This window comes from Mobula hypostoma, unplaced genomic scaffold (assembly GCF_963921235.1).
Source record: "Mobula hypostoma unplaced genomic scaffold, sMobHyp1.1 scaffold_42, whole genome shotgun sequence".
Taxonomy (NCBI): domain Eukaryota; kingdom Metazoa; phylum Chordata; class Chondrichthyes; order Myliobatiformes; family Myliobatidae; genus Mobula; species Mobula hypostoma.
The window spans coordinates 454,116-473,071 of record NW_026948219.1 but is presented as its reverse complement, the minus strand read 5'-3'; the positions used below and the strand labels follow the sequence as shown (position 1 = coordinate 473,071).

The window sequence follows — 18,956 nt, the reverse complement described above, 5'->3', positions numbered from 1 at the left end:
AAAAAATCTTGTATAAATAAAGCTCACCTTCAGAAAACCAAACAGAACGGAGGATTTGCCCTACCCAATTTTAGGTTATATTATTGGGCAGTTAGTATACATAATATTACATTCTGGATATATTACATTAACAATGAGAATTGCCCTATATGGGTTTCCTTGGAAGTCAACTATGTTATAAAATTTTCCATTATTTCTTTACTTGGATCCTCGATTCCTTTACCTTTAAATAAATTAATTGACAATGTGGTGGTTAAACATACATTGAGGATTTGGCTGCAGTTTAGAAAACATTTTGGTTTATTGAGATTTTCCCTCTCAAGTCCCATACTTTCTAATTGTTTTTTGAAACCATCGTTAATTGACTCATCTTCTAAAGAATGGAATAGATTGTGTATTAAACGATTTCAGGATTTGTTTAATGGAGGGAAACTTTCTTCTTTTGTGCAACTTTCAATGAAATTTAAACTTCCCAACACTCACTTTTTTTGATACTTACAGATTAGATTTTTTTTTAAGATCTCAATTACTTACATTTCCTACAAGTCTAGATAAGAATATATTAGATACAATTTTTAATTTGAAACCCTTTGATAACGGTTCAATATCTTACAGTCTGCTGTCGGGACTGAAAATGGCCTCTTTAGATACAATTAAAGGAGACTGGGAAAAGGATTTACAGATTTTCATATCTGATGAGAGCTGGAAGATTATTTTAAAATTGATTTATTCTTCATCATTATGTGCTCGTCATTCTTTATTACAATTCAAAGCGGTCCATAGAATTCCAAAGAAGACAACTAATAATTGATAAGAGGAAAGATGAAATGGAAAATAATAGAGATGAAAATACCAATTTTTCAGACATATAAATAAAAGGGAGGCGAGAGTGAATAAGGGAGTCATGTAGGGAGCGATCCCTGCGTCTCCGCCCCCCCCCCCCATCCCTCCCCACCGATCTCCCTCCTGGCACTTATCCTTGCAAGCGGAACAAGTGCTACACATGCCCTTACACTTCCTCCCTTACCACCATTCAGGGCCCCAGACAGCCCTTCCTGGTGAGGCGACACTTCACCTGTGAGTCGGCTGGGGTGATATACTGCGTCCGGTTCTCTCGATGTGGCCTTTGATATATTGGCGAGACCCGACGCAGACTGGGAGATTGTTTCGCTGAACACCCACTCTCTGTCCGCCAGAGAAAGCAGGATCTCCCAGTGGCCACACATTTTAATTCCACGTCCCATTCCCATTCTGATATGTCTATCCACGGCCGCCTCTGCTGTAAAGATGAAGCCACACTCAGGTTGGAGGAACAACAGCTTATATTCCGTCTGGGTAGCCTCCAAACTGATGACATGAAAACTGACTTCTCAAACTTCCGCTAATGCCCCACCTCCCCCTCGTACCCCATCCGTTATTTATTTCTATACACACATTCTTTTTCTCTCTCTCCTTTTTTTCCCTCTGCCCCTCTCACTACACCCCTTGCCCATCCACTGGGGTTCCCCCCCCCATTGTCTTTCTCCCTGGGCCTCCTGTCCCATGATCCTCTCATATCCCCTTTGCCAATCACCTGTCCAGCTCTTGGCTCCGTCCCTCCCCCTCCTGTCTTCTTCTATCATTTTGGATCTACCCCTCCCCCTCCCACTTTGAAATCTCTTACTAGCTCTTCTTTCAGTTAGTCCTGACGAAGGGTCTCGGCCCGAAACGTCGACTGTCCCTCTTCCCATAGACGCTTCCTGGCCTGCTGCGTTCACCAGCAACTTTGATGTGTGTTGCTTGAAATTCCAGCATCTCCAGATTTCCTGGGTTTGAGTTTGATAGCTCCGTGCCTGTGCTCACTGCAGGGGCATCTCATTGAAAGCTGGCGGTGAGAGGGGCCCTCCCAGTCAGAGCCCTCCTGTACGCCCGGAACGTCGTCTCCGCACCCCATTGCCCACGGGAGGACTGCAGTGAGGAGGAGTCTGTGACCCACCTCTTTGCACACTGCCAGTTCGCAAAGAGGGTGTGGAGGAGGATGGATGGGCTAGTGTCACGGTTTATCCCCAGCAGCTGCGTAACAGAGGACTCTCTGATCTACGGGCTGTTCCCGGGGACACACACGGAGACCAACGTCCGGTGCTGCTGGCAGATCATCAACTCGGTGAAAGATGCTATTTGGTCGGCCCGTAACTTGATGATCTACCAGCACATGGAGATGTCCGTGGGAGAATGCTGCCGACTGGCACATTCTCGACTGCAGGAGTACGTGCTGAGGGACGTACTGAAACTTGGTGCAGCCACCGCAAGGGCCCGGTGGGGAAGGACCACAGTATAGGTTTCTCCACCCGTGGGAGTGGGAGGGGTCGGAGGGCGGGGAGTATACCCCTCAACAATGAAATGATGTGGTATAAATACGGATATGTACTGTGTATAATGCAAACGTATGTAAAGGATGAAAAGTTATTGAATGGTTTATTGTATATATTTATTTTTGAATAAAGTATATTTTGAAATAAAAAAAAAAAAATCTCATTGAAATCTATGGAATATTGAAATGCCTACTTAGAGTAGAAGTGCGGAGGGTGTTTCTTACAGTTGGGCAGTCTAGGATTAGAGAGCGGGGCCTCAGATTAGAACGATGATAGTTTAGAACAGGGATATCTTTATCCAAAGGTGGTGCATCTGAGGGATTAGTTGTCACAGACGGCTATGGAAGCCAAGTCACTTGGTGTATTTGAAGCAGAAATTGATAATTTATTGATTATTAAGGACGTCAGGGTAGACTGGGGTTGAGGGGAATCATAAATCAGCTCTGCTACAATGGCGGAACAGACTCGATGGGGCGAATGACCTGTTCTTGTTCCTTCGTCTTATGGACCAATGATCTATTATTATTCTATCTGTGTTACACGGTACAGGTGCCATAAAACAAACAAATAAAGGACATATCTCCGTCATAATAAACCTGATTCTCATCCTGACCTTTATCCCCAACAGTTGAAATCTCCTTCATTTGCAATACTAACGCCAACGTTATCCCTGTACACTCACGTTCTGACCTACCAGTCTTGCAACATATTCCCAGATTGTCCAATTATACTATTTGTATCGGAATGATGATTCATCATTTCCATCACCGAAAATAAATCATGTTCAGCCCTCGCTTCAGATGCAGTGCTGCGGTGGGTGACTAACATAGATGGAGCTGCGATGGCCGAGTGGTTAAGGCGTTGGACTTGAAATCCAGTGGGGATTCCCCACGCAGGTTCGAGCCCTGCTCGCAGCGCTCACTCTACAGCCATCAGGGACTAGAAATCCAGCTGCCTGTCAATAACTCCCCGGCTGCTCTCTGAACGCTACATTCTCTGCCAAGTCCAGGCGGCAGACTTTAAGATTTTTACACTCTTCAATACTGTTGCATTTCTACTCATTGTCCAGAGTTCATTTCTACCCCGACTCTGATCAATCTCCGTGAGGCAGCTTAAACAACCCTTTCTGGTGGAGTTTACTTAGCGACGACATTGTTACTTTGCAACCGAATATCTAACAATAGGTTTCGAGTAGAAACAGAGCGATTGATGTCGGTGGGTTCTACAGCTGTTTGGATACCGAGCGCCTCACTTCGTTCACCAACCTACTTCCTCCAGCTGGATTGCGGACGATTTATCGCACTGAGCAGAATTCCTGCGGCCAAATCAGCAGCAACTTTGGAATTTTAAGAAGTAATGACCAATTTAATTTTAATTGTCTTTATGATTGAAGAAACTGGGAGAAGTACCATCAATAAGTATAACGTGTCGTCCTCTCTTGCTCCCTCTGTTGGAGGATCATGTGTAAACGCATGAACCATTTCTCCTCATCCGTCCGAACGATGACAATAATTACGAGCCCTCCAGCTTCCGAGTTTAAATGAAGAGGCGGAAAGGTCCATTTCTTTGTCTCGCTGAGGTGAAATACTCTGATGATCAAGAAAACACTATGAGGAAAACGATGACCCAAAGTGAACATGAAATCGGTAAATTGCCGTGTAACTCTCTCTCTTCCACTGCCTTTCAAACTCCCCCGTTTATCGCTCTTGCCCTGTCTACGATGCGACTCTCTCCCCTGCTTCACTTCCACGTCTCGCTCTTTCTCCATCTGTAACATACACAACACACACACACACACACACACATTCTCTCTCTCTCTCTCTCTCTCTCTCTCTCTCTCTCTCTAGGGAGCTAAGAATGGGGCAAGAGTTGGGAATGAACTGAAGGGTGCAGGTGAGGATGTGTGGTAATCAGCTGGATATGAAAGACTTTTGGTATGACAGAGTGGTCGCTGTTCTTCATTAATCGTTAGTTATGTCGGTAATTTTGATGCAAGATCTAGTCTTCATCAGGAAATGTCTGCATGACACAAACTTAGGCGGTGCTGTTGATACTGAGGGAGATTGCTGTTGATTGCAAACATACCTAGTTCAATTAGAGAAGTGACGGATGTGTGGTAAATGGATTCCAATGTAGATAAGTATAACGTCGTGCATTTTGGAAATAAAACTTGCAAAGCACATGTGCTGTAAATGGCAGGGCATTTCGGAGTACAGTGGACACGAGGGACCCAGAGGCAGAAGCTCACTGTTCGCTGATTTCGATGGTATAGTGAGAAGCCGTTTCTCATTCCGGCCTTTCTCATTCAGGGCAACAGGAAAACAAGACATTATGATAGGTCATTGTTGAGGTTGTGTATAGAGTGCCATGTATAGTTCCGGACGCTCTATTATAGAAAATAGGCTGTCAAACTGTGAACAGTGCAAGTTATACAATGACGTTTTCAGGACAAGGAGAACTGGGTTATATAAAGAGTTTGTCCAAGCCTGTCATTTGCTCATTCCAAGACCAGAAGAATGCAATTTAAAACAGAGGTAAAATGAATGTTAACAGTCTGTTTTTTTTTTTCTGTGCAAAGGCGGACAGAGGGACTTGCAAGACAGAACTGTGGGTCACAAGGGCGGCACTGATCTACACTAACAAACGTAGGTCGTTCCACTCAGGAAGAGAGGGTGATATAAACGGGTGAGTGTCGAAAAAAAACGATTGAAAGGATCGTCAGTTGAGCAGGAGAGAGGAATCATGCGCGACAGTAAAGCGAGTGAGGAATGTGAAGTACACGTAATTACATGGATCCTCATTGGTGCAGAGTTTGCCTGCAATGAGTGGTGAATTAGTTAGACCAGGCAGGGAAACTTTACGAATTCATCACATCCTTGCAGTAATAAGAGCCAGGGGATGTTCTATCGCGTCCTTCAGTTGCTCCCTGAACTTGGTCTGGGTGACGGCGTAAAGAGCCGTGTTTGTGCAGCAGCATCGAGCCCAGTTCTCGCAGAGAATCGGGAGGCAGCGTCACGGCAGAGGAAGCAGACAGCAGGCTCCACGCAGAATACACAGTGAACGGTGCCCACAGCAGGACGAAATTGCCAGAGATGATCAGCAGTAAAACGAGGGATTTCCTGCGGCTCTCCATCTGCGGGTCCCTGTTACCCTGTCCCTTGTCAGCACGCCGGAGTCTCCTGCGCCCCCTGCTGGTGACTAGAACATGCCGGACGGTTAATCCATTCGTCAGGAGAACCAGCGGGAATGGGATTACAGGGGTGAGAAGGTAATTAAATAATTCCATTGGTATTGAGACGGATAAAGACACATAATGCGCGGTACCCATACAAATAAATGGATGAATTATCATTGCATAACGCCCTGGGAGCCGGAAATACCAGTAAATGTTTCTTAAACAGCTGATTACAGTCACTGTCCCCAGAATCACAGCCGCAGTTTTCCCTGTGCAATATTTTGTTTTCAGTTTCCGGCAACAAATGGCCACAAACCGGCCAAATATGAAAGTGACGGTGAACCAGACAAAACAATCGGTGGTGGCGTAAAGCAGGACGGCGTGGATTTTACACACTGGTGTATCTCTAGCCCAGAGGAAAAGTTCCATTGATGCGGAATCTCGCTCAGTATCAGGTCCAGGACAACGACCATAAGATCCGCCGCTGCCATGGCATCCAGGTAGCGAGTGACAACTCTGGAGAGACCGCACTTTCCTCTGGACAAGATTAAAGTCGTCACCAGGTTCACTGCGAGGAGCATAGAAAATAATCAGTGGACACACATCAGGGAGCCTTCTCTGTGAAGTGGACATACAATTAATCAGATTTGTTCTCTGTCATGTTAGTAAATCATTGCTCCTCTGGAAGTCTATAGAGAAAATTAACGATTAGATTCAAATCCTAAGTGAAATTAGCGAAAAAATCAAAGGCAAAATTTGCCGACAGATATCACCCAAGAGCGGCAGCGAATAACACAGGTAAGGATCACTGATAATTTCGCAACTTCGGGAGTGTTTGGGGAGAAGATGTAAATGGGACATCAAACACGAACTCTACAGAAACTTAAATAACTTTCCGCAACAACGACTGTTTACATCAACGGCAGGTTTGCGCCACTGATCATTATACCTACCGTCCTACCGTGCAACAGTCTTTGGCAGATATATGTAGCTAGGGAGCCTAAGAATATGACACAGTCCCGTGTTGTCAACGTGGAGTGGAGAACCGGCTTGCAAATCTGGCGGGAGAAAACTATGCTGCGAATTACTGACAATTACAAAATGTCTCCCTGGTGTTTCCCGCGCCCTCCACTCTCCCTCCCGCTTTTCCCAACTATGAGCCCCTCTCCCTGATCCCTTCCCACTCTCAGCCCATAGCAGAGACCTATATCAGAAACAGATTTGTCATCAACATCTTATGTCAAGAAATTAGTTATTCTTGCGGCAGTAGTACAGTGTAGTACATGCAATTACTACAGTACTGGGGAAAGGTCTCCGGCCTCCTCGCTAGATATAAAATACTGTCACCGATCGTCCGGTCTGCAGTAGCTGCAGTGAATTCGCTCAATGAGCGAGTGATTCGGAGAAACGGAATCTATCTAAGTTTCACACGACCCATTGACTGATTCGCAGCTGGTGACCTAAAACTCGGAGAAACTGGTCGACTCCCTAGGACACGTTGAGCAGGAGATCTGACTTTGCGGCGGCGGGTGCTATGTTCACAGGCCGAAAGTTAACTGGGATGGTGATATTCCTATGAAATTTTTCCTCCAAGGTTCTTTATCCCCTTCAGTTACTCCTGCCCTTATTAAAGAGATTTTCCTCCATTTCTCTGCATTTATTCCATTCCAGCTGAAATGTTACTTACCCGCAATAATGTCCTCTTTTATCCCCAAAGCAATGCATCGCAGCCCGTTAGTAATTTTTCAGTTTGCGGATTGTTGTGTTTTTCTTTTCGCTTCAGAACACCGACAGAGTTCCCAGTCAACTGCAAACATCCACATAGTTAACAGCATTCTGAAAGACCCCACGCATTCCTCATACAAACTCTTCTCCCTCCTGCCATCTGGCAAAAGTCGCCGAAGCATTCGGGCTCTCACGACCAGACTATGTCACCGTTTCTTTACCCAAGCCACCAGACTCCTCAGTACCCAGAGTCTAGACTGACACCAACCTACTGCCCTTTACTGTGCCTATTGTCTTGTTTATTATTTATTGCAATGCCTGCACTGTTTTGTGCACTCTATGCAGTCCTGGGTAGGTCTGTAGTCTAGTGTCGTTTTGTGTTGCTTTACGTGTTCCAGCCTAGTTTTTGTATTGTTTCCTTTTGCACCATGGTTCCGAAAACTTTGTCTCGTTTTTACTGTGTACTGTACCAGCAATTATGGTCGAAATAACAATAAAAAGTAACTTTACTTGACTTGACTTGAAACGCTGACCATAATAAAATAATTAGTGATGAATGTTTTTGAATGGAATCAGTTTGTACAAAGACTACTCGAAATCACTGAGATCACTGTCAAATGCGCTGGCCAAGAATTAAAGAAGAACAACAGTAAGGACATTGGCATTTTATAATAGTGGAGTTCTAATTGTAGAATGAGATCTGATACAGACATCGTTTGGCGGACAGTCAGAGGAGAGCGAATGATCACGAGAATGTTTTAACGATAGTATAGTACAAATCGAGATGCCTTTCCTTTTTATTGAATAAAATGTCAATGGAATTCAAGGAAGAAATCTAAACCTCAAACGGAATTGCGCTATTCAGTCCATACAGACAGCTACATTTTCTGCTGCACAATGTTATTCAGAAGAATATTGTTTGAAATGACCACAGAATGAGAGAGTCGGGATTATAGTCACCATAATGTAACTCCTCTCAGGAGAAGACAGATAATGAGCCGTCTCTCTTTATCATTATTATAACCCAGTTCTGCGAAAGCCTCAGAGTGACATTTGAAAAGCGAATGAAGGATTGTTTTAAATTACGTGAATTACCACAGGAAAGGACAGAGGTGAAACAATTCAGACATTTGCTCACAAACTCCGGTAATGCGGAGATGGAGCTGCAGCGGGACGAATGCCAGTGGTGAACCGTGAGGAAAGGATCACGGATTCCCTGGACAGCCCGGGAGTTTAGAGTAGACAGTCGGTTCTGGGAGAAGTGGGAAGGCGGGATGTTCTGTTCGATGACGTGGCAGCACGTACGGAGCTGGGCGGGGCTGGGTGCGCGGTGACGTTGGCGGGTGGTTCATCATCAGACCGGTTGTCTGCAAGGATAATCCGCACTTGGAAGTCAGATTGAATTCCGCTGCAAACACAAGGAGAGGAAGCAACTTGATTCAAAAGCCGATATTTTCGAACAGGGGATGGAGCGACTGAAGGAAAGCAACGCTTCCAGAGGCAAAATATTAAACCTCGTTCATGAACTGATGTGAGCAACAACTGAACGGAGTTTACCGTTTGGATCATTGGCCATTACACCCGCACAATTACAACAGCCACAGTGAAGAGCATCGTTGCAGAATTTGAAGTTTCGGAGATTTCTTACCTGGAGAGCGCGACAGTAGCAATAATTTCATTTGGGTGATAAACATTAGAAAGCAGCTAGGTATTGTTTTATAGTTGAACTTTGGAGAGAGACTCACTGGGAAGAGCAATGATAGCGAGACCGGGGTAGTAAATAACTTGAATGACTTTTAATTTGTGCGCAATTCGAAGATCCAAGGTCAAAGTCGCAAAGATAAATTGAGAGGCCCAGACGATATTCTTCGGAATTTCTGCCACATTCCACTCTGCTGTTCCCGGTCTCTGCTCGATTACGGAACCAGAAAATCTTCCTTCCTCAGACTGCACTCTCTCTGTCCGCTTTGAAGATCAGCGAATCGCTGTGAGTGTCTGAGCGGCAGCTCAGTGAGAACTCAGTGATTCAGATGCTATTTAACAGGAGAGGAAAACTCTCTTGTGACGCCAGAACCCTTCGTGGATATTGGCATTTAATGAAATGACACATGCAGTTAATTATTTCTGCATAGTTCCTGAGCCGCAGGTGTGGTGAGGTGCTGTTAAATAATTTCCAGCATTTCAAAAAAATTTTGTAGATTCAGCGAAAATGAAGCTGAGTAAAATTCAAAGATAAAGATAACTAAAATGTGCAGTTTTTCGTTGAGAGGAAAATGAAATTTGTTTCAAAAGCTTACTTTTGAATATTGTTAATGTGTCATGGTCCGGTCCGTAAAGTCCGCATTCCGGTTCACGGTCCGGTCCGTGGACTAAGGACTCCGGGTCTTCCAGTTGTCCCTTGTTTTGGTTGAGTTAATCATAGGCAACTGATTCCTATCTTGGGGCTTGGAATATCAGCAGTCTTGGGGTTGAGTGTGGGCTGCTGGTTTGTCTTTTCAAGATCCCCTGGGAGCAACCTCCCGGTGGAAGGCCAGAGCGGCCACTTGCCATCTTTAGGCCGCGGTGGGGAACTATCCCCTCATGGAGCCTTGCTGTCAGTAGCCGCAGCTGTCTTTGTGGTATGGATTCGGCCGTTTCCCGGGCCAGCTGAAGGGCCGTCAGCCACTCCGAGCTAGGTAGGATCCGGCTGTTCCCGTAGCCAGCCGAGGTCGTTGGCCGTAACTGCGACTCGGAGCAACCCCGAAGCAGAGATAGAACTGTCTGTTGTTCTTCGATGTTTGTCTCTTCTTGCCTTCGCCTCCGTGGAGTAAGTCAGGCCGTTCTGCAGTTGCCCTGCGGGGGGATCTGTCTTGTCTTGCCCTCGCCTCCGTTGGGTAAATCAGGCTGATAAGCCATTGCCCTGCGGGGGGGGGGGGTCATGTCTTGTCTTTGCCTCTATTAGGTAAGTCCGGCCATCCTGCCGTTACCCGACGGAGGGACCTGTCCCATCTTGGTGTGGAGATAAAGTTGAGTCCCGGCTTGTCTAAGGATAAGTCCCGGCTCTAAGTCTATGTACTGTCCAGTCTCGTGTTCGTGTCATGTTAAAGATGAGTCCAGGCTTTTCGAAGGATAAGTCCCAGCTCTATGTTGATGTTCAGTTCCCAGTCTGTCTCTGAGCTCCAGCCTCTGAATTATCAGACTCCGCATTCCAAGACCCGAGAACCAGACCCCAGCCCCAAGCCTCGTCCCAGACCCCAGCCTCAAGCCTCAAGACCCAGACCCCAGCCTCAAGTTTCAAGACCCAGACCACAGCCTCAAGCTTCAAGACCCAGACCCCAGTCTCAAGCCTCAAGACCCAGGCCCCAGTCTCAAGCCTCAAAACCCAGACCCCAGCCTCAAGCCTCAAGACCCAGACCACAGCCTCAAGCTTCAAGACCCAGACCCCAGTCTCAAGCCTCAAGACCCAGACCCCAGTCTCAAGCCTCAAAACCCAGACCGCATCCTCAAGCCTCAAGACTCAGACCCCAGCCTCAAGCCTCAAGACCCCAGGACCCCAAGCCTGTCTCTAGGCCTCAAGACCCTAAGACGCCAAGCCTGTCTTCAAGCCTCAAGATCCCAGCCTCCAGTCCTGCAGTCCTGTCATGTCCATGCCTGGTTCTAGGGCCCGAGCCCGAGGCAAGATCCCGGTTCTGGGTCCTTGTCCAATCTCTGGCTCTGGGTCCAAGCCCAAGTCTGCGTTCTTGTCCCTGCTTCTTATCTGTATCCTGTCACGTCCCTACTCTGGTCAGGTTCTGCTCCTGGTACTTCAGTGCCTGTGTCTTGCATTTGGGTCCGCCATCTACCAGCGCCTCCATTGTGACAGAATGTAAAAAAGAGTGACATAAGTATTTGGCTTAGAGAGACGGGGAGAGAGGGGGAGACAGGGGGAGAGAGAGGGAGTGAGAGGGAGATAGTGGGAGATTTACCCCCACCATACTTCTCACACTCAACGTCACCGTTCAGGTGATGGGGGAAAGAGAGGGAGACGGCAGAGATGGAGAGAGAGAGAGAGAGAGAGAGAGAGAGAGAGAGAGAGACGGGAGAGAGACGGGAGAGAAAGCGCTCTGGGATAGAGAGTCTGGAGGGGTACTGAGAGTCTGGTGCAGACAGACGGGGGTGAGGAGAGAGTGGAGGACCCTGGAGGAAGAAACCCCTGTCTAATTTCCATCAGCAGATATATTTAAGTGATTCTATTATGGTCATTATTTTATGTTGTATTTTCTGTGTATCCCTGCAAGAAAATGACTTTTTCGGCACAGCTTTGTAGGCTGAACTGCCTGTATTGTGCTGCATGTTTTCTATGTTTCTATGTTCTATGCTTTTAGAATGAATCTCAGAGCTCTATGTGGTGACATGGGTGTACTTTCATAATAAATTTGCTTTTAACATTGAAAGAGACTGTTGGAGAGAGAGAATCTGGGAGGGCGGAGAGAGAACGACTGGGGAGGGAGGAGAGTGAGACGGGGAGAAAGGTCAGTGAGGGAGAGGGAGAGAAATCGTAGATGAGAGAGCAGCCGGGGTGAGGGAGAGATTTGGGATGAGACCCGGGATACAGAGACGGGGCGAGGAGGCGTGGGAGAGGGAAGAGAGACTGGGGGCCTAGAGAATGATAGAGGGTAGGAAGAGACGGGTGGGACCAAGAGGGGTAGAGAGAGAAAGAGATAGGGACAGTGGGAGAAACGAAATAAAGGGTGGTGAGAGGGGCTGGAGGACAGGGTGGGGAGAGAGAGGTGGGGGAAGAGATAGAGAAGGAAAAGGGGACGGGGGAAGAGAGGGGAGTGAGGGAGAGAGAGGTTGAGGGAGTGGGTAATGGACGACGAAGAGGCGATGATGGTTTTACTCATCTCGTCTCCCCTCCTCACCTTTTCTTTCTCCCCTCACCTCCTCAATTTGATCCCTCCTTTTCATCCTTCCCTCTGCTAACCAGCCCGCACCGACAGACCTCGCCTCCATCTTCTCCAGCGAGCCCGCGCCGTCTCCTGCCTTTGAGGGGCCTCAGTGACGTCACGTTCCCCACTGCACGGGACAGCCAGAGGGATTCGGGCCGAGCGGCCTGAGGGGCGGGGGAGGGAGAACAGTGAAGGTGGTATTTTGGAGATGGGAAGGGGTGGTAACGGTGCCAACCTCTTCCCGTAGCTACATTCCCCCCCAGTGTTCAGATCCCTTGTTACGAGTCGCCCTGTCCCACCCTCGGCATCCTGTCACCCTTGAAACACTCTGCTCTCTGTCCCCTCGCTCTCCCCTCTATCACCGTCCATCTCACCCTGGTTGGCGGCCATTCTGTGATGGTTAGCATTGACAGCTGCTCCCCCAGCATCGTAGAATGAAGCACACCCTTTTCCTCACCTTCCACTCACTTCCCTCCCTGTTTATTCAAACTCAACCCCTCGTCCCTCCTCTTCTTTCCCTCGATGCCCGCTGTTGCAACTCTCTATTTAACCTTCTGCAGACAGCGATTTTGCGGCAGTGTATGACCCTCCCTCCCACTTCCTCCACCATGAAGTGTGTCACTCCCTCACACTCATCATCTCGTCACCCTATTTCCCATCCCATCACCCGCAAACCCATTCCCGCATACAACTCGCTTTCCTCTCCCCACCACTTCGATGTTGTGCAGGTGCACTTTCTGCTGGGTGGCCGCCATTTTGCGATGTTAATTTCCGCCTCTCCTCGTCGCCCTCTATGTCTCTCTCTCTGTGTTACCCAGTGAGTCACTCCCCAACTCTCCCCGTCACCCCTGACACCCTCCCCTCTCTGTCCCCTTGTCCTTTCTTCCGCCACCCACCACATCCTGGGTGGTGAGCATTTCCATATGGGAAATTTCGCTCCCCCACCCGATCCCTTCCTTCCGTCGTTGAGTTAGTCTCTCCCCTCTCCCTCCGTTATGACACTCAACTCTCCGTCCCATCAGCCCTGACCGCGTCCTGACCCCTCGCTCTCCCTTTGCCCCTCGAGCACACCCCTCCCCTTTTATTAGCGAAGGAAATATCACCACCCACCCTTCATCCACTATTGAGTAAGTCACCCCTCCGCACTCCCCATCCTATTACTCCCCACCCTGTCCTATCAGCCCCCTGCCTCCCTTCAAATTCTATAACTTCCCCTCCTTCCCCGTCCCATCACTTCCTCTCCCTCTCGTCCCATCACTTCCCCCCCTCCCCGTCCCATCACTTCCTCTCCCTCCCCGTCCCATCACTTCCCCTCCCTCCTCGTCCCATCACTCCCCATACGCGTCCCATCACTTCCTCTCCCTCCCCGTCCCATCACTTCCCCTCCCAATACCCGTCCCATCACTTCCCCTCCCAATACCCGTCCCATCACTTCCTCTCCCTCCCCGTCCCATCACTTCCCCTCCCAATACCCGTCCCATCACTTCCTCTCCATCCCCGTCCCATCACTTCCCCTCCCTCCTCGTCCCATCAGTCCCGCTCCTTTTCTGACGTTTCACTCTTCCTCACCTCGTCCTTATCTTCTCCATGTTGGCCACCAGTTTGTGACAGGAACTTTCGCCTCCCCTTTTCGTCCCCTATTGAATCAGTGATTTCGCTACGGTCACCGTCTCATCAGCCCACTCCTCATCCCGTCACTCCTATTCCTCCCAAACCCCTCACCCTCCTCCCCACAACCCACATGAAAATGTGTATGTGTGAATATCTGAGATATATACATTGGTTTATTCAATGACAACATTATTAGAATTAAAACATATATACAATGCCCAAGACTATATAAAACACAAATTAAAACACTGTTATTACAATCAATAAGACACTCGATCCCGGGATTGTATCCACGGGCACCGCATGTTCCTTCGCCATAGATTCTGTGAGCGACAGTGGCCATTGTAAGTCAGTGTCTCACTCCATCCCTGGCGGCCACATTAACCAAGGATTCGCCCGATTTAAATCAGCGCGTCCCTCCCTCTCCTGTGCTCACTTCTACCAAAGCCGTCACTCCCTCCCCAGCAGACATTTCCAGTGAAGCGTCGGCCATTTGAGGTGTGGTGAGCAGCAGCAATAATTGCAGAGTTCAGCACCGACAGTCACTCTCGAAATTGCATTCAGCAACAGTGATGGACAAATACCCAGTATGCAGCTTATTGAAACTTCCCCCCAGTGTGAACACGGTAGTGTGTCACAAGGTTAGATGACTGAGCGAATCCCTTCCCACATTGAGAGCAGGTGAACGGCCTCTCTCCAGTGTGAACTCGCCGGTGTCTCTGTAGGCTCGATGACTGAGTGAATCCCTTCCCACAGTCTGAGCAGGTGTACGGCCTCTCCCCAGTGTGAACTCGCTGATGTACCTTCAGTTCAGATGAGCAAATGAATCCCTTCCCACAGTCTGAACAGGTGAACGGTCTCTCCCCGGTGTGAACTCGCTGGTGTGTCACCAGATCGGTTGACCAAGTGAATCTCTTCCCACAGTCTGCGCAGGTGAACGGTCTCTCCCCAGTGTGAACTCGCTGGTGTGTCAGCAGATGGTATGACTGAGTGAATCCTTTCCCACAGTCTGAGCAGATGAATGGCCTCTCTCCAGTGTGAACTCGCTGATGTACCTTCAGTTGAGATGAGCAAGTGAATCCCTTCCCGCAGTCCGAGCAGGTGAATGGCTGCTCCCCGGTGTGAACTCGCTGGTGAGACATTAGGTCAGGTGATCGAGTGAATTGTTCCCGACAAGTTCAGCAGATGACTAGCCCCTGCCCAGGGTGAACTGACTGGTGTGTCCACAGATGGAAAGACCGACTGAAGCCCTTCTCACACACAGAACAGGTGAATGGTCTTGTCCAGTGTGAACTTGCTGATGTACCCTCAGTTGAGATGACCGATTGAATCCATTCCCACTGTCTGAGCAGATGAATGGATTCCCCCCTGTTTAAAATTACGGGCATGCCAATTGGTCTGATGGTCGAGAGAATCACTCCCCACAGTCTGAGCAGGAGGGATGATTGAGTGAATGCCTTGTTCCACTTCTTCCACTGTATGGTGAAACTGTAACGAAAACCAATTTCCCCCGGGATCAATAAAGTATGACTATGACTATTAAATATCTGGACAGAGACAGCAAAATTGGCGTGTTGTGTTTGAGATTCCAGCAGACAAATTCCTTGTCATTTTTAACCTGTAAAAAGATTTACAAAATCCATCAATGGGTGTAGGAAAACCTTTCAGATTAGATCACTTGAGTTGTCAAAGTGTGATCTGGGATTACACTGTTACAGTGAAGTTCAACCCAAGTTGGAGAGCAAAATCATCTTCTAACAGGGCACAGTGCTGGTATCTGGAATGACCATTAAACTCTGTGATGCTCTTCCTGTCTCTATAAGAATGGGGCATTTCTGCCATCTCCAATCTGTGAGCTGGCTCAGTTTGACTCTCTCCATTGGTATTATTCCCTGTTCCCACTGAGCTGCATGGGCTCCTGACCCCACAGTAACTGAAACACTCTCACACAAATAGCCGGCAGTGCATTCCACACACCCACCACTCTCTGTGTAAAAAACTTACCCCTGACATCCCCTCGGTACCTATTTCCAAGCACCTTAAAACTATGCCCCCTCGTGTAAGCATTTCAGCCCTGGGTAAAAACCTCTGGCTATCCACATGATCAAAGCCCCTCATAATCTTACACACCTCAAAAAGGCTCAAAACATAAAGAAGGAAATTATACATTGCTTTGAGAATTTGTTACAAGTATACAAAATTATGAGGGTATAAATAGGGTAAATGCAAGCAGTTATTTCCACTGAGGTTGGGTGGGATAACAACCAGAGTTCATGGGTAAGTGGGAAAGGTGAAAATTTAACAGGAACATTGAGGAAAGCTCTTTACTGAAATGGTCATGAGTGTGTGGAATGAGTTGCCAGCACAAGTAGTGAGCATGAGCTCGGTTTCACCATTTAAAAGAAGTTTGGATGGGAGCTGGATGATAGGGGTCTGAAGGCGAAAGTCCCAGTGCAGGTAGTTGCAGTAGAGACTTTAAATGTTTTTTCCAGCATTGACTAGATGGGCCAAATAGCCTGTTTCTGTACTGAACCTCTGGGATGCTCTTCGCCCCTCTAATCTCTGTTCTGAGAAGCATGACATTGGTAGTTAACCTCCTTAATTACGACTCATTTCCACGTTATGGGTCATTTTCCCTGCTTCTAAAGGGTTGTTAGAAAACACCACTGTCCTCTAAAGACTTTGTCCCAGTGCAAAGGTTCTAGTTGCATTAGACAGCTTAAATGCTATTTCAGCATTGACCAGATGGGCCAAATAGCCTGTTTCTGTACTGAACCTCTCCATGTTCCTATGACAGAGAAGCTGGACAAACTTGTTCGGAAAGGAAAACTGGTAGGAGTGACAACGAAGCAGCAATGGCTGGAGTTTCTGGGAGCAATTCGGGAGCTGAGTGATCGATACATCCCAAAGAAGTGGAAGCATTGTAAAGGCAGGAAAACACAACTGTGGATGAAATGAGAAGCCAAAGCCAATATAAAAGCTAAAGAGAGGGCAAACAAAAGAGCAAAAACTATTGGGAAACTTTTAGAAACCTGCAGAAGACGACGAAAACAAAATGTCGGATGAGCTCAGGGTGTGGAATTATGATATTGTGGTCATTAATGAGTCTTGGTAGCACCCAACAGTCTGAGGCATTTAGAAGAACAAAATATCCGGGGACTCAATATCTCTTGAAACCCAAGGTTCCCTGCACCAGTTACCTTTCAACTTTAATTTTGGCAGGCACGTACAATCTCTGCACCCTCAAAATTTCACTTCTGAAGGCCTCCCACTTAGCAAGTACTCCTTTGCCAGAAAACGCCTGTCCCAAACCACACTTGTCAGATCTTTTCTGATACCATCAAAATTGACCTTTCTCCAATTTAGAATCTCAACCCGTGGTCCAGACCTCTCTTTTTCCATATTTACTTTGAATCTCATGGCATTATAATCACTAATTTCTGTCAGCAGCCCTGGATCATTTCCTAACAGCTTATTGCACACTTAAACGTGAGGAATTCCACGTACTGATTAAGGGCACATTTGACAAACTCTACCCCATCTAGTCCTTTTACAGTATGGGAGTCCCAGTCAATATATGGAAAGTTAAAATCACTCACTGAATCAACCTTTGTTTCTTGACATGGTCTGTGATCTCTCTACAAATTTGTTCCTCAAAATCCCTCAGACTGTCGGGTGCAAACAAGTCCCAATAATGGCTACAATATCATAATTCCCTGTCCTGAGCTCATCTGGCTTTCCTACGATGCTTCTTGCATTGTGATATACACAGCTCAGCACATTCATCGCACCATGCTCAACCATTTGATTGCTGACTCTATCTGAGGTCTGAACAACATCTGACTGGGGTCAAGAAAACAAACTCTCCCTCATTGTCACAAAAACAAAGGAGCTGATTGTGGATGACAGGAGGAATGGAGACAGGCTAACCCCTGTTGACATCAATGGATCTGGGGTTGGGAGGGTGAACAGCTTTAAGTTCCTCAGCATAAACATCACCGAGGATCTCACATGGTCTGTACATACCGGCTGTGTTGTGAAAAGAGACACAGCAGCACCTCTTTCACCTCAGATGGTTGAAGAAGTTTGGGATGGGGCCCCAAATCCTAAGAACTTTCTACAGGGACACACAATTGAGAGCATTCTGACCGGCTGCATCACTGCCTGGTATGGGAACTGTACTTCCCTTAATCGTAGGAACCTGCAGTGAGTGGTGCGGACAGCCCAGCTCATCTGTAGATGTGAACTTCCCACTATTCAGGACATTTACAGAGACAGGTGTGTAAAAAGGGCCCAAAGGATATTGGGGACCCAAATCACTACAATCACAAACTGTTCCTGCTACTACCATCCAGGAAACGGTACCACAGCAAAAGGACCAACAGGCTCCGGGACAGCTTCTTCTACCAGGCCATCAGACTGATTAATTCATGCTGATACAATTGCATTACTGTCCTATGTACAAACTATTTATTATAAATGACTATAAATTACACATTGCACATTTAGATGGAGATGTGACGTAAAGATTTCTACTCTTCATGTATAGGAAGGATGTATGTAATAAAGTCAAATCAATTCAATTCACCCTCTCCACTATCTGTTCCGTCACTCTGGCTCCCATTCCCCCTACAACTTATTTTAACCTCATCACCCCTCACTCCATACTAGAAGCATTACCACTAGGATATTAGTCCCCTGTTGTTCTGTTCCCCTAACTAGTGAATCTCCTATCACCCCTTTGACTTTCCTCTGCCAGGTAATCCCCCCAGCAGTTTCTAAAGTGGTCCCACCTGTTGTTGTGCAGGATAGCACCTGTGTCCTGCACCTTGGGTGCACCTTGGGTAGCTCACCTCTCCTCATGTCATATCAATCACCCCCTCCATCTCCTGGATGATCCGAAATTCATCCATTTCAAGTTCCAACTCCATAAAGTGCAGGGTTACATCTTGTAGGTGAGGGCATCAAGGACACTGGAGGTCTCCCCACCTTCCCACCAATGTCCCCTCTCATTTGTAATGACCAGTGTGCACATAAATCTTGTATTGTGCATTTATTTAACCCAGTGACAACATGTGCACAGTGAATTTTACCTGGAGAGGTATTTATTTTAACAGCCGGCAAAGCACTGTTGATAACAACTTTCATCTCCTCTGGGTTCGATCGAGTTCATCTGCACTCTCACAC

General features: G+C 47.3%; 1 protein-coding gene, 1 non-coding gene and 1 pseudogene across 2 annotated transcripts; 1 reads left to right on the top strand and 2 right to left on the bottom strand.

Moving 5' to 3' along the window:
• The first annotated feature begins 3,186 nt into the window (after positions 1-3,186).
• On the top strand, positions 3,187-3,268 carry trnas-uga (transfer RNA serine (anticodon UGA)). Its single transcript has one exon. It is a non-coding gene; the product is annotated as a tRNA-Ser (tRNA).
• A 1,951-nt stretch (positions 3,269-5,219) lies between these two features.
• Positions 5,220-11,084, bottom strand: LOC134341964 (neuropeptides capa receptor-like; annotated as a pseudogene).
• Positions 11,085-14,365: 3,281 nt separating this feature from the next.
• Positions 14,366-18,632, bottom strand: LOC134341963 (zinc finger protein 664-like). Its single transcript, XM_063039914.1, has 2 exons — positions 18,623-18,632; positions 14,366-14,694 (listed from the first exon to the last, which is right to left on the bottom strand). Exons 1-2 carry the CDS (start codon positions 18,630-18,632, stop codon positions 14,366-14,368), a joined length of 339 nt encoding a protein of 112 aa, XP_062895984.1.
• Positions 18,633-18,956: the final 324 nt, after the last annotated feature.